The sequence below is a fragment of the Mirounga leonina genome, unplaced genomic scaffold (genome assembly GCF_011800145.1).
Source record: "Mirounga leonina isolate KUSES-001 unplaced genomic scaffold, KU_Mleo_1.0 Mir_170, whole genome shotgun sequence".
NCBI lineage: Eukaryota > Metazoa > Chordata > Mammalia > Carnivora > Phocidae > Mirounga > Mirounga leonina.
In genome coordinates this window covers 32,062,673-32,076,925 of record NW_023270433.1, presented here as the reverse complement: position 1 = coordinate 32,076,925, position 14,253 = coordinate 32,062,673, and the positions used below count along the sequence as shown (strand labels likewise).

Genomic DNA, 14,253 nt, shown 5'->3' with positions numbered 1-14,253 from the left:
AGAGCCTCTCTGTATGACCCACGGTGGCAGACTCTGTCCTGCCAGGCAACGCCTGATGGCCATCTTACTGCACGTCTCTTGCTGTACATCCCCTCCTCCGTGTACTCATGTCGCCACCTGGGTCAGTCATGACAAGCAGGGCTCCAGAGTCAGGCTGACAGGGGTTCAAGTCCTGGCTTTGTCACTTGCTGTCGATGCGAACCTGGGCAGGTCGTGTAACGTCTTTGCGCCTTGATTTCCTCATCTGTGAAATGGGAACAGTGGTGCCTCTTTCTTCATAGAATGGTTGTAAGGATTAGATGAACGAAGGTGTGTGAGGGGCTGAGGTTCTTAATCAGTGTCTGATTCTTGTTCATGTGTTCCTTGCCACCACTCGCTGGTCCACCTGGGGAGCCCTGGCTGCTCTTCCCACCTCTACCCTCACCTCCTGCTCATCCATCCGACCCGCCCCCTTGCCATCCTGGGGCTGTTCTCTAATGCAAATCTACGCAAGTCTCCTGTGTTTAAACCCTTCGCTGCCCCCACTGAACCATCAGGTTAGACTCTGGATTCTTAGCAGGGCGTAGCCCCTTTCCTGCCACCCCCCACGGGGCACTTCGCATCCAACCAATCCCACGCTGCTTGAATATTCCCCGCCCCGACTGCTCTGGCTCATGCTGTTGGCCCAGGCACCAGCGACTCTCTCTATTCGGAATGATATTCCTCTCTCTGATCTCCTGCACAAATTCTTATCCTTAGTTGTGCTCTGAAATCCAAACTCATGAGCCACCTCCTCTGAGAAGCCCTCCCAGACCTTGCAGGGAGATCACGGCCGCCTCCTCCTTGAGACCTGTGCCCTCATGCACGTTTCTGCTGTGCTGGCCACCCTGAGATGTCTATCTGATTACCTGTCCACCTCTCCCACCAGGTGGTGCTACTGGGGGGGAGGGCCTACGGTGCTCGCTTTTCAGTCTCTGGGGCCAGCACTGGGTGAGGAGGGGGTGATCAGGCTGGATGAGCCAGCTTAGGAGGTAATGAGCTCTTTGTCATCAGAAACGTGCCTGAGCCAAGCACACAAAAGGAAGACCATAAAGGGAACTGGAGCATTTGATGGCAAAAAACGCTGAGTTCATGCCATCCGTGGTCCCTTCTACCCAAAGTATGCTGTTAGGTAGTGAGATCCCCATCACCCACATATTCAAGCAGAGCTTAGAGGACCCCCTGTAGGAACGCTGTAGGGGCATCTCCTGCACCGAGGCACTTCATGCACTTCCTTGATGATGCCCCGGCTATCTCCCTTCTGTGTGTCTCTATGAGGCCAAATAAACCAGAAGATTCTGAGGGGCTCTAGGGTTCTGTTTCCACTAAAGTCTCTACTGATTCATCAACACAAGACAAACAGCTACTTCCTTTTTCTCCCAAAGTCTTAAACATATTTACTCTTCTACCAGTAAGGTCTTTCTTTCCTCCCCTCAGTGGCCGCCCCCCTCCGCACACTGCCTTGAACACTTACATCCATGAGGCAGGGAGAACTTGAGGCAGGTGATACCCATATCAGTCTCAGCTATGAAAACGGAAAAAACAATTAGACACATCTCCAAATGGAAAGAAAGATCTATGCCCAGAACAATTCTGCTCAGCTGCTTGTTCAACTGATTTTGGGAAGGCCTGCCTGGCAGAGGGAAAGGCTTTCATTGCTCTTTGGGGGACCAGTGGGCAAATGGACACACAGCCTCTCTTGCAGGTTCTGACAGATGACTGGGACTCCCATGCTCTGGGCCTCCTGCCACGACAGAGGCATATGGGCCCCGGGCCGGGAAGGCAGATGGTAGGGAAGCTCTGGGGGCTGGTTGGATGCTGGGGAGCAAGATGCTTTCCCGTTGTCCAGTGAGGTTCTAAAACCTTTTGTTTCATTCTGATTGTTCACTCCAGGCAATCAATAGTGAGAAGGTAGGTAAAGAAGACCCAGACTGTCCAAAAGCAAGACCCAAGCCTCTATTATGTACATCTTCCTGGGGCAAGGGGTGAGATTTGGTGTGTATCCTGAGGCAATAAGCCTTTGAAGACCGTGCTCTATAAACTGCTCCAGGAGATCCTGTCTTGCCCAGGGTCCTTGAAGCAAGAACTGCACAGAAAAGGCCCTCTAGGGTTTGGAGTGCAGCAAAACCTTTCGGGGGGAGCGGGGGGGAAGGTACAATTCAGGGGGCCACGGGAGATGCTGGGTACAAAAAGGGGTACTCTGGGCCCAATGGGGGCATCTTAGGAGCCTTGGGCAGATTAGAGAAAGGCCTCCCTTTTGGGAGGAGGAATTTCTGAGAGGCAACCCCCCCCCCCCCAGGACCCTTTTGAAAGAATCCCCTCCTTAAGGCCCTCTCAGCTGAAGAACTGAGCAGACCACTGGATGAAATCCAACTCCCGCTGCCCCTGACGCCCACACAGTGCATTTGGTGGCCCTTGCTCAGGCGTCAGAACACAGAGTGAGGGAAGAGGCCTTTTTTCCCTTCCCTCCGCGCGACCCCAGCAGGTGTCTGGGCCATGAGAAGCTGGCGAATTTTCTGGATGCGTGATGTTTTCATGTTTTCAAGATGGGTGGTGGCAGCCTGGGGGCATGGGGTGTGGGCATGGGGGGGCGCCTCCATGCAGCTTGGGGGACTGAGGATGCAGATGAGTAGGGGCTGGGCCAAGAGGGGGAGGGGAGAGTGGATGCACCATAGTGACTACAGCCGCTATGAAACTCATGGGCATTTCAGGACTTCCAGAAATAACTGCTGCTCATTCTGAGGGGTCCCCTACTTAAAGTCTTCCCTGATCTGTCCCTTCACTTTTGGCCCTCACTCCCTCCCCCAGGCACCCCCCATCAGGGCATACAACATCCCGAATGATAGTTACTTGTTTGCCTACATCTTCCCGTCTACACAGCCAGCTCCCTGAGAGCAGCGGTCTATGCAGCCCAGCCCTGTGCCCATAGGCCCTGGCGCACAGTCGGTGCCTGGGAGATGTTACCATGGGGATGAATGACGTATAGGACCAGAGCCAGGGCATGGAGAGACCCACATGAGGGTGTGTGGGCTGGGAGCACATCATCTGCTGGAGGGTCTGGGAGCCTCTGGTGCCCTTCTCAAAGCCAGAGGGACCCCTTCACCACCGAAGGCCCTGGATGGCCCGGGGTAGAGATGGGGTGGGGAGGTCGCCACTGTAAGAGGGGGGCTGCAGCCTCTCCAAGACTCCAGTTGGCCCCAACAGGCCCTGGCAGCCAAAGGGACTGGCTGCCTCCCTCCCCTAGTCTGAACCTGCCAGGCAAGGCCACCGTCAGACACTCCGGGCATCCCCTGGCCCAGGCTCCCAGCCACCTTCCGAAATCACAAAGCCCTCTACCATGGCCAGACGCAAAAGCACAGGATTGCAGGCTGAGACAGCCCCCTCAACCACATTATTACATCCGGTTATCTCTCAGCTGCCTCAGAAGGAAATCCCCAAGCAAGAAACATCACAGACATTTATGGCCTTTTAACTCAAAGCATCACTAATTCTTCCTAGACTTGAACTTCCTGGGAGGCCAGATGGGTGTTCTCAGTTTGCCTTTGCCTTTTGAGTCAGAGTCAGAAAATCCTAGCATCCCAGGAGGGCTAGAAGAGGGCGTCCTGCCCCTTAATCCAATGCCTGCGCCCCCACCACCCCACTCTTCCCAGTTGCTGCCCATCCTGAGATCATTCACACACCTCTTGTGAGCAGCGTGGAGGGCTGAGAGCACGCTTCAGGACCCAGAAACCAACCTTGCCTCCTGTGATGGGGCTGCTCTGCTTCCAGAAATTTCAGGGGGGAGGCCCAGGGACAAGGTTTCTGATGCTTCCCTTTCTCTTCCATGACCAGTCTCCAAGAGACAAACACGGAAAAAAAGCAGGGTTCTAACCTTGACCTTTGTACTCTGGGTGTGGTCTGGGAGCTTGTTAGAGATGCGGCGTCTCAGGAGCACCCCAGAACTCCTGAGTCAGAATCCGCATTCACCGTGCGCCCCAGGTGATTCACGTGCTCATGGAGGGGCATTTTTGTGTGTGTGTGATCAGAAAAGCTTATTATCAATACCTAATAATAAAGCTGACAATGAATTAGATAAAAGGTTTTGTTTGTTTTTTTACTACTAATTCATTTCGCATTTATTCTTAAAGCTCCTATGTAAAATACTCCCACACCAAATGAATGTATTATGCACACACAATCTAGATAAGCTCATCATAACCATGAGACTGCTGCCCAGCATGGTAATGTACATTTACATATTCTCTCTGCAACATGAATTTAATAATATCTGTTATGGATTCTTCAATATCAACAGGAAGATTCCTTTTCCGTAGCTTTCTGCAAAAGGGTCTGAGATAGGACTCAGTTTGATTTTGAGTAGCACTGTTCAGTTTGCCCTGCACACTGCGCTTCACATAATCTTCTTTGGCATTCAATTCTTTAGTCCAAACACCAAGAAGAAACTTAAGGAACTTGGTAATGATGTCCATGTCCTTATGATCATCGCCTTTTCCTAAATACTCCCCCAGTGCCTCTAACTCTTCAGTGGTGGTGTTTTCTTCATGAACTTTCAAATCATTCTGTGTGTCTTCCTCTCCAGGTTCCTGACCACCCACAAGCTCACTGAGGTACTGCTGGTCGATCTTATCCAAAGCTGCTTTGGACAGGGTGGTGGTTACCCTTGAGGGGGGCGTGGATAGCAACTGGAGGAGGACAGGGACCACTTCCAGGATGCTAGCAGTGGTCTGTTTCCTGGGCAGGATGCTGGATTCACAGCTGAGTTCAGTTTGTGAAAATTCACTAAGTTAGATGCTTATGATATGTGTGTGTGTGGGGGGGTGTATACTTTAATAAAAAGTCAAAAAAAAAAAAAAAAAGAAGGAATTGGAATTGTCAGAAATTAGAGGCAGCTGGGAGCTCTACAGCTAAGCCCCACTCCTCTGAGCTGCCGGGAGAGCGGCCGATGCCTGTGGACTTGTGTGGGAGCGCCCCGAGTCCCCCCTGCCTTGTTCTTGCCTGCCTGCCCGAGGCCCCTTTCGGCACTGAGGGTGACAGAGATACAGCAGCTTGGCTTTGACGTAGGGCCTGAGTCTGTCCCTGCCCCAGTTCTAAGAGAGCAAGGCCATGTAAGGCCAGAAGTCCCCACGGATATACCTCCGTCCAATCAACCAGCACCAACACCACTTTTCCAGGCTCTTCTTCATCCCAGGTTCACTGTGCTTTATCAGCATCTCTCTGAGCAGCGTCCATAGGGGAATACCAGTATACAGATACAATCCCGTCATTCATGGTGGTAATTGCTAACATTTACTGAATCCTCTTGGGAGGCAGGCAGTAAATGCTTTGTGTACACTGTGCTGCTGAATCTTCCCAAGCCTATTATTATGCCCATTTTACAGAGGAGTAAAGTTAAGTCACACAGCTGGGAAATAGTGTAGTTGGGATTTGAACACAAAGCAGTCTGACTGTAATTCTCCTATAGGCTAGGTACTCTGAGATGCTTGGGGACGGATCAAAAATGAATGAAGAAATATATGAAAACCCCTGAATTATACACCTTAAAAGAGTGAATTTTATGGTATGTGAATGATATCTCAAGTTTTAAAAATCTGAATGGACAAATTTTGGGGTTGGGATAAATGTTGACTGCATCCCTAAGAATTTGGTGGACCTGTTTCTCGGGTATGAACCAGCTAGCAACAAATACATATATATTTCTTTAAAAAAAAAAAAAAAGGAATGAAGTATCTCAGACACCTCTGTAGTCCAGCAGACCTAGTCCCAAACTTCAGTCCTGCCACCTAGCCGTGTGTGACAGTTTCAGTTTTCTCTCCTGTCAAGTCGGAACAGTGAACTTCGCCTTGTCAGGGGGTTGTGGGGACTAGAAGGGACGTCTCCATGGGGCAGCAGGCTGGGCCTGGTGAATCACAGCGCAGAGTACTGAATTTCAGGAGGGCACAGGCCTGGGGAGTTAACATGGCGCTGCTGACTGCCTCCACCCCCAGCGATGCCCCGAGAGCTCCCGAGGCTGTCGAGAGTGCTACTTCTCACCCTTCCGTGCTCATGCTGGGGGTTCTGCCTAGGATCCCCCAAGGAAGACAAGCGCCTTTTCTCTCCCCCACCCATCTTGCTCCCTCTCTGGGCTGCCAGGGGCAGGGATTCCTGAGCCAGGGCAGCGAGTAAGTTTTGAGCTGGCATTCCCACAGCCCCTGGCATGGGGCCTCTGGCCCACGCCCAGCACTGTCCTCACAGGCAGCTCCCTGCCCACAGGGGCCACGTCGCTATGGTGATCCCACTACCCACACAGTGTCCAGGGAGACAGCAAGTGTAGCTGGAGCTGTTTCCAAGTCTTGCTGAAACCAGGCTGGGAAGATTCCTGAAAGGGTCAGCGGGAATGGGCGGGGGGCGGGTAGGGGGAATGGGAACTAAGTGTAACTGCTTCCCCAGCAGTAGGTGTGTGTGCGTGTGCGTGCGTGCACGTGCATGCACTCACGCGTGCGAGGGCATGCTCACACATGCCACCACCCCCCGTCCAAGTTATAATGGCCCTCCTGGGCAGAGGGACAGCCCCTAGAGAGGCATAATCTCATGACCGTCACGGGTTTCTTCCTGAGGTGGTGTTCATGGTTTATCACTGTGTTTTGTTTCCACATTGCAAACGAAAAGAAAAAAGAATGGCATTCGCATAGTAGCAGGACAGACTGAACTGTGCCTTCTATTGCTCCACACCTGAAGCTGGCTTCATGTTCTGCCTTGTCCTTTATCCTATAAAAATAGCCTCTAGGACACAGAGCAGGACACCAGGACTGTAACTGTGACCGGGAGAGAGCCGCCCACCTGCTGCGTCCCGTGCTCTCGGCGCCTGACTGCAATCATCCCAGTGACCCACCATCGTGCACGGGGATTTGTTATGCTCATTTCACAGATGGTGAAACTGAGGCTCAGAGAAGCTAAGTCACTGGCCACAGTCAGGGGCCAGTACGTGCAGGGGTGGGAGTCCCACCCAGGCTGTTCAAGATCTGTGCTCACTGAACTAGCTGGCCCTGCTTCTACCTCCTTCTCCCAGCCCGGTGGGTGTTTACCAGCGGGGGGCCCGTTTGGCCCAGAGAGAACAGAATCCAAGGCACCAAGTAAAATAAAGGAGCCAAGCCCTGGGGAATAGCAGGTGGAGCACAACCCAAATTGCACTCACTGGGGACTGGTATTTAGGCTCTAAATTCAGGAGCTTTCAGTTCTCCTTCCTGAGCGATATGGGGAATTATTAACTAGATGACCCCAGTCCTAACCCATGTGCACATTTGTGCTGACCCAATTCAGTCCAGAGTAGTTAATCTACGCTTCTTCCCCACAGTCATGAATGTGGGTTCCCCTTTGCAGAGCCTCTGAAACAGCCCTGACTGCAAATAAATGAATCCTCAGGGATGGTGAGAACCGGGGCCTAACATCTTCCGAGCCCTCGTGTTTGGAGCTAATGCTGATTTGTAAAGTGCTTTATGATTTATTCATACTGCCTTGCCAGCCTTCCCAGGACAACCTTCCCCTTACACAAATGAGCGCGACTCCCAGAACAGAATGTCAGGCTTCATTAGAAGAAAAAAACCCAGGTGTGGGGGATGTCCCTTTTTTTTGCTCCCTAGCTTACATCATCCAGTGTTTGCAGGATTCAGGTCCCAGTCGAGAAAGCACTTTGGCCCCTAAGCAGGGTAAGAAGTCAGGAGGTTCTTCCTGGGAGGAAGAGACCCTCTCTGACTGAAACTCAGGCCAGTGGATGCATTCCCAGGGGGGCAGCCTGCAGGTGACCGAAGCCAGACAGAGAGGGGCCCCAGGAGCGGCCAGGGTAGGGCTCTGCTCCCTGATTCTTGGCAGGGAGACCGAGGGGGGCCCCTCAGCTCTCAGGGGTGCCACGGAGTCATCAGAACTGTGGAAAGTACAATTCACCACACTGGCTCCTGATACCATTTTCATTACTGGTGTAATCATGGTCTCCTCAAATTTGGGGGGGTATCCCCAGGTGCAGAGGGAAGAAGGAAATCCCCACTCTCCTCGCTTAGCTTCTTCCGGGTGCTTCAGGAACCCCTTCCTGTGGCCTCACCCCTGCCCACAGGAAAGCTGACCTCGGACACATGTGGCATCCATGAAACTGCAAGGGCCCAAAAGTCAAAAGTCATGCTGAACAGAAATGTAGGGGACTTGACCGCGAGGGACCTAAGGGTCTTCACGGCATCCCTAAAATGAGCAAGACCCCCACAAGCCCCGGTCATCCTTGTGCCAAAGGGTCACACTTGCGAGGGAACACACGGCTGAGCCACACCCACAGGGACTTTGGAGCAGCTCGGCGTACTTCTTCGGACGCTCCCTGTCCTCTAGGGTATCAGGGGCTCCACCACACGCTTCTCAGATGGAAACTTCCGGACAGAGTAAGAGATCTGTGGGCATCTCACTTGCTAGGCAATTCACACTGAAGTTACTGGTAACATGAACAATTTCTTGGTGCCATGTGAGAGTCAGTCCGATCTAATCATCTGCAGGACTCGGGGGGCATCGTCACGTATGGCATAAGATCCAGGGGGCTCCCCTTCTTTCCATGTGCTGTCTCAGCACAGGGACCGGATGCAGCCCCACCAGTCCTAGGTGTGGATGCTGACCTGCCGCACTTGGAAGGAAGGGGTCCTCCACTGTTTCTCCCTCGCTGCTAGGGTAAGTGTCCAGTAGTGGGCGACACTGAGACCTGAGATCAGCAAGTATAATCGAAAACAGACTGCTGTGCAAAAAAGGGCCTGTATTGCTCTTAACCCCTTACAAGAAAACAGTAACAACAAAAGAGTCGCTTTCAACTAATCTGGCCAACACGGATCCTCTGGCCATCCCTTCTAGCTCTGGTCCTCCAGGCTGGGAATTTGATGACTGATTGCATTTGGGACAATACAGAGACCCAAATGGCTAACCCAGTTTTGAGAGATCACAGTAGTCAAACTCCAGAAATAAATCCCAACTGCTCATTCTCATTTTAAATAGCGAGTCAGTGATACTTTCATCTGAGAGTGAGTTCTACACCATTGTTAATTGCTAATGCATAAACTCTTGTCGAAAAAACCACCACCACCACCACCAAGGAGGCAGCGAATGTTTAAAACCCAGTAATTAATGTTCAAAATAGGATTTCTAAAATATAGTTAATAAATTACACTGTCTTGTTCTTCCTTAAGTATATGCATTCTCAATGGGGGTATATAGTTCCCAAGGGGGCAAACACTGGTTTTTAAATGGGAAAATATTACTCTTCCGTGTATAAACCATAGATATACATACAACATATAAACATACAGTATATCTTCAGTATTAAATTTTCATGAGATAATTATAAAAAAAGTCTAAAAAGGCTTCTTAGGGGAGCAATAAGGAAAAAAATGGGTTGAGAAACACTGCTTAAATAGAGAATAGTGGCTCTGGTTTTTTCTATATGACTCAAAATCACACGCATAGACACCTCTTATCCTATTCTGTAATAGTTCTTGAGATACACGGGCAGATTTATTCCTTCTTACATGGCCCTGACCCTGACCCCAGGTGTGGATCCTTTTCTGGTTGGTAGTTTTCCTCCCTCGCTTTTAAAGGCTACCTGGTTATCCCTTGGGGGACTGTTTTCTAGCGGAGGCCTGTTAAATCCATGATCTTAATTTTGCAGGCAATACTGAAGTCCATTCCGGTCTGAAAGCAACAACATACTGCCTTGTTGGAACTGCATGAACGGCTCATGAATGAGTTGTCTTTTGCCTGTTCACATATTTTCATTCATTTCTGGGTTTGTATCTGCACTTTTGAGGATGGAAAACCAAGAAAACCTTATATCCTATACCCCGAGAAGATGCAGAATGACTTACGGTGCAAAGTGTTTCAAAGGTCTTTTCAGACACAAAGGATCCATCAAGGCCAAAGAGAAATATCGATGCATAGGAGAGCATCCCTCCGAGGATAATGAGGTTGTTCATATACGGACTGGACATCTTTATCAGCCTGCCAAGAGAAAGACGACAGTTAACAGAAATGTTAATGTTGTTATTCCTCCAGCAAACATTCCCTGAATGCCTGCTAGGTCTATGGTGTTGCCAAGGCTGGAGGAGAGAGAAATGCAAGCCCAGGTTTCCTCCACTCCCCACCACCCACATCCCAGGCTGTGCACCTGCTAGGGGCCGCTTCCCCCTCACTAAAGGACCCTAGAAGCTATATAATGCTACTGGTGGATTTTTCCTCCATCAAGTTCACCTATCATTTCTCTAGGGGCAGCTTGTAACACCAGCTTCTTCAACCATTCATTTTCAGTTTACACAAACACCTTATTAAGGCAACATGTCTTTTTTTCCTCTGGGGCTGGGAAGATAGGCTAAGTCTAGAGAATTCTACACTTAAGCTCAGCAGCCTTAAGGGAGGAGGGAGGTGAGGGGGAGAAGGCCACACCACCCTCCACCTTACCAGGTGGGCCCAGCCTAGGCGGTCTATAGGTGAGCACTCAGGGCTGCTCAAGAAGTGTGGTCACCAGGTGGTATGTGAGCATTCACTCCAGCTGTCTGAAGCTCACCCGGTCTTGTGCACAAAGGGGTCACACCCATGCACAGGAACACCTCCCCTAGGCATTAGGTGATAAACATGGACAATGCAGTCCCCATCCCCACCCTACCCCTGTCCTCACTAGGCTGCTGCTGGGGGTATTCTTTACACTCCCACACTCTACACGCTTGTCTCTCACCTCCTGCAGGAATTCTGCTTTGGCTCCCAGCTGCCCAGCAAGCCAGGCCTGGCTGAGACCAACGGCTAGCTGGAATTCACCCTCAGAAGTGCCTGGCTACCCCAGCACAATCCACTCGGTCTGTCTTGGGTTTTGAGGCGCCCCCTGGTCCAAGTGCTCTTTTGCAGATTGTAAATATGGTCACTTGTTCCCTGAACATTTTCTCTTGTACTCTGCCATTCTATGAATCCTTTCACATTTAAAAAATGCAATGTGTCCAAGTGGAAGAGAGACAAAAAGCCTGGTGTAAATTATGGATTGCATGCGGCTTTTGAGCTGGGAGCACGGGGTGGAGCCACCCTACAGAGGTGCACCCTTGGCAGGCCACTTGGCCTGGCTGAGTCTCCTCCGGAGTAAGACAGGAGCCCAGATCATACTGCCCAGGGCAAGTGTGCAGCTCAGAGGACGCTGGATTCCTGGAGGTCCTTCTGCAAACCATGGACCGCTAAGACCCCTTCATCTTTATTACCACGAGAAGCTGGGGAGGGGAGAGGCCAGGCGTTGGGCTGGTTACCTGGAGGAAAAGGACCTTAACAAATAGATAGCATTTAGGGACATAAAAGTGAGGGGAACTTGGAACAACTGTGACATTTATTCTTATTTCTTTCAGATTTTTTAATCTGCAAAGCCAGTCAAAAAATTCACATAGATGCCAGCCTACTGGGAAGAGTAACAGTAATTTTCTACAGGAGGGCCAAAACGGGGTAGTTACCGAATTAAAGGAGTTTAGTCTCACAATAGGGGCAACTTGCTGTTAAGATAGGTATTTTGGAAGCTTGTAGAAAAGGAGTCTAATATTAATTGAGAGCTGATTCTGTGCCCAGGCCTCGTCCAAATGCTAATGGGCATGGTCATCAGTTAAGGTTTGTACAGAGTAGGTGAAACTTCCTTCAATTTTTTTTGTGGTGGTGTATGTGTTAGTGATGTATAGAAAATAAAACAACAAGTGAATAAAACTCCTTTTGTTCTTCAGGAAATAGGTTTGACCTAATCAAAACCAAAAACAACAACAAAGAAATGTAGAGCCTCCAAGTTCTGTCTTTGCAAGCGGGAAGAGAAAAAAAGAAAACAACCGTGTTCTCTGTGGAATCAGGTTTGCTCCTGGCTGCCAGGAAGGTCACACAGCGTGGCTTCTGGGCTTGATGTCAGCAAGGCTGTGCCCCTGGCGGCCCTGCTCTGAGCCCCTGCTCAGTGGCTCCCCAACAACCCAGGGAGCTGGGTCCAGGGGTTTGCCGTGGGAACCACAGAAGCTGGTTGCGCGCGGTAAACACCACCGCTTGGGTGGCGGCCTGTTCTACCCACGGCTGACCGAATTAACTCAGACGGGGAGCTGCTCTCCTCCAGAGAGGGAAGAGCCTGTGTGGTGGAAGAGAAATCAAAGCGGGATACCCAGGGGACCCATTCTGCCACACACAGCAGTGTGGCCTTGGACGGTGGCCTTCCCTCTGTCACTGGGCTTCGGGACTCTCATCTGTGATCCGGGGGGAGTTATCTGAGGGTTCCAGTGAGAATGATGGCAGGGAGGAGCTTCTCAGGCTGTAAAGTACTGTCCCGGGGGGTGGAGCCCCTTCCTGAACTCAGTGACTCCCTTGGGCAGAGCTTCCCCACGACGCTGGGGGGTGGAGCCAAGACTTTGGGGGAGCTCCTGCTTCTGTGTTTTCCCTCCTGCACCGTACAAAGTGGAGGAGGCCTAGAGACTCAGACCCTTGGAGTTTATTTATCCCAGTCCTCCTGTGCAACCAGCAGCCCTGCCTCTGTGTGTGTGTGTGTGTGTGTGAGAGAGAGAGAGAGAGTACGTACATTACATGGAACATCTAATCACATCCCAGGGACCGAACGACCACTTTAGAAAACTGTCCCCAAAACTTCTGTGCCCCTGGTGCATCGGTCATGTGAAGTCCCTACACTTTATCTACGAGTTTGTCAATCCGGAAAGCATCATCCAAGAGGAGGCTGTGAGTGGCTTACTTCTGATTCCGATTCTTGATGTTGAAGAAGAGAAAAGCGCTGGCCATGATCATCCCCAGGATGGTGAGGGCAGAGAGGATGCTGTAGAGAGGTAGGGAGATCTTTCGGAGCTGCTCCAGGATGATGGTCTTGTCTTTTGGTGGCTCGGATCCTAAAGGCCAAGGAACAGACACCAGCTGAGCCCGGTGCATGGTCAGCCCTCGAGAACACCTTTGCCTGCATGTCTTGCTGTCTGGCACCTGGACACGATCTCTGAGCAGGACACAGCTACTGGGGGAGAGGGCTCCAGTGGTCGGCCAATCTACCGGCAGGGAGCCTTAGCTAGGACTTATTTCTTTCTCTAAATAGAATCAATAAGGAATTTGTGATGCATTTAACAGCCATTAAAAGACTAGGATTTGATCTGGTCTAATTATCCTGTTGAAAAACCATCCCCATTTGTCCCCAAAGGTAACAGCAGCTCGGAAGGCACAGGGCTGGACGCTGTGAGTGGGTCCCACTGGGTGTCACTGGGGGCGAGGCACCTGGCTTGGGCTCTCAAGGACTCTGCTCTGACACGTGATAATGACCACCCTCAACAGGGCAGACACTTTGCCTGTCAGTTCCATGGAGACAGAGATGTCTCTGGGCGTGGGTTTTCTGCCTCAAGGTCATTATGTTATAAAAGCTCTTTCTGGTTTTCCATTCTCATAAGCCTCACTCACTGTGGGAGGCAGAAGCTACTGGCATGCCTCCCCCTCCCTACCGTGCCAGGACTGGACCAAAACTGTGGGGTTGCATTTCTCTATGTGACTGAAGAGCTGTCCCTGCTCATTCTCCACGGGCACCGGGAACCTAGGGGAGCCCTGAGGGCCTCAGAGAAAACTCATCTTTCTGGTCGCTGGCAAAATTGTCTGGATCCAGCCTGGTTTGGGAGGAGGGGTGCAGGGACTCGCCCCACCCCGCCCCACTTCTTACAAATCCCTTTCTTCTCAGCTGCTATTTCAAGTCAGGCTTCTGCTGCGGAACCGTGAAACACTGGGGCTTTTCTCTCTGGTGGGGAAGGCGGGGAGCCCGGGGAGCCCCCACAGGGGTCATGAGGACCGCACCATGGCTGTGCCGTGGGGGGCAGCCTGGGTCACACCTCCGTTCCCAGGGGACAAGCAGAGGATGGGCAGGTGTGGCAGCAGGGATGGAGATCTCTGAACATCTGTGTTTCAAAAACTCTGCTAGCAAGTTCAAACGTGTTTGGAAACATTCAGGGGATAAGAAGAGTTCGAACCATCTAAGCAGGGAAACTGCCAGGTTCTAAAACAGCTAGGAACCTGCTAGCATGGTTAAATGTAAAGTTTAAGCAATTCCACGTAAAGGAACATTTTGAAGGAGTGGCCGAAGGTCAGGGCAAAAACAGACACAAGGTAAGTGAAGTAACACCATTTCTTGCTTCCAGAAGTGAAAGCTCTACATCTGAATCCTTCTTCCACCATTCTTCCCTTTTTTTCCCCCCAACCTCCCACCCCTAAGCG

General features: G+C 51.1%; 1 protein-coding gene across 1 annotated transcript in view; it reads right to left on the bottom strand.

Moving 5' to 3' along the window:
• Positions 1 to 14,253, bottom strand: part of GABBR2 (gamma-aminobutyric acid type B receptor subunit 2) — a 233,141-nt gene that overhangs the window by 66,255 nt on the left and 152,633 nt on the right. Inside the window, exons 9-10 of the mRNA XM_035016224.1 lie at positions 12,749 to 12,899; positions 9,879 to 10,011 (exon numbers count right to left, since the gene is read on the bottom strand). Coding sequence (XP_034872115.1) covers positions 9,879 to 10,011; positions 12,749 to 12,899 — 284 coding nt within the window. The remainder of the gene's footprint in view (positions 1 to 9,878; positions 10,012 to 12,748; positions 12,900 to 14,253) is intronic.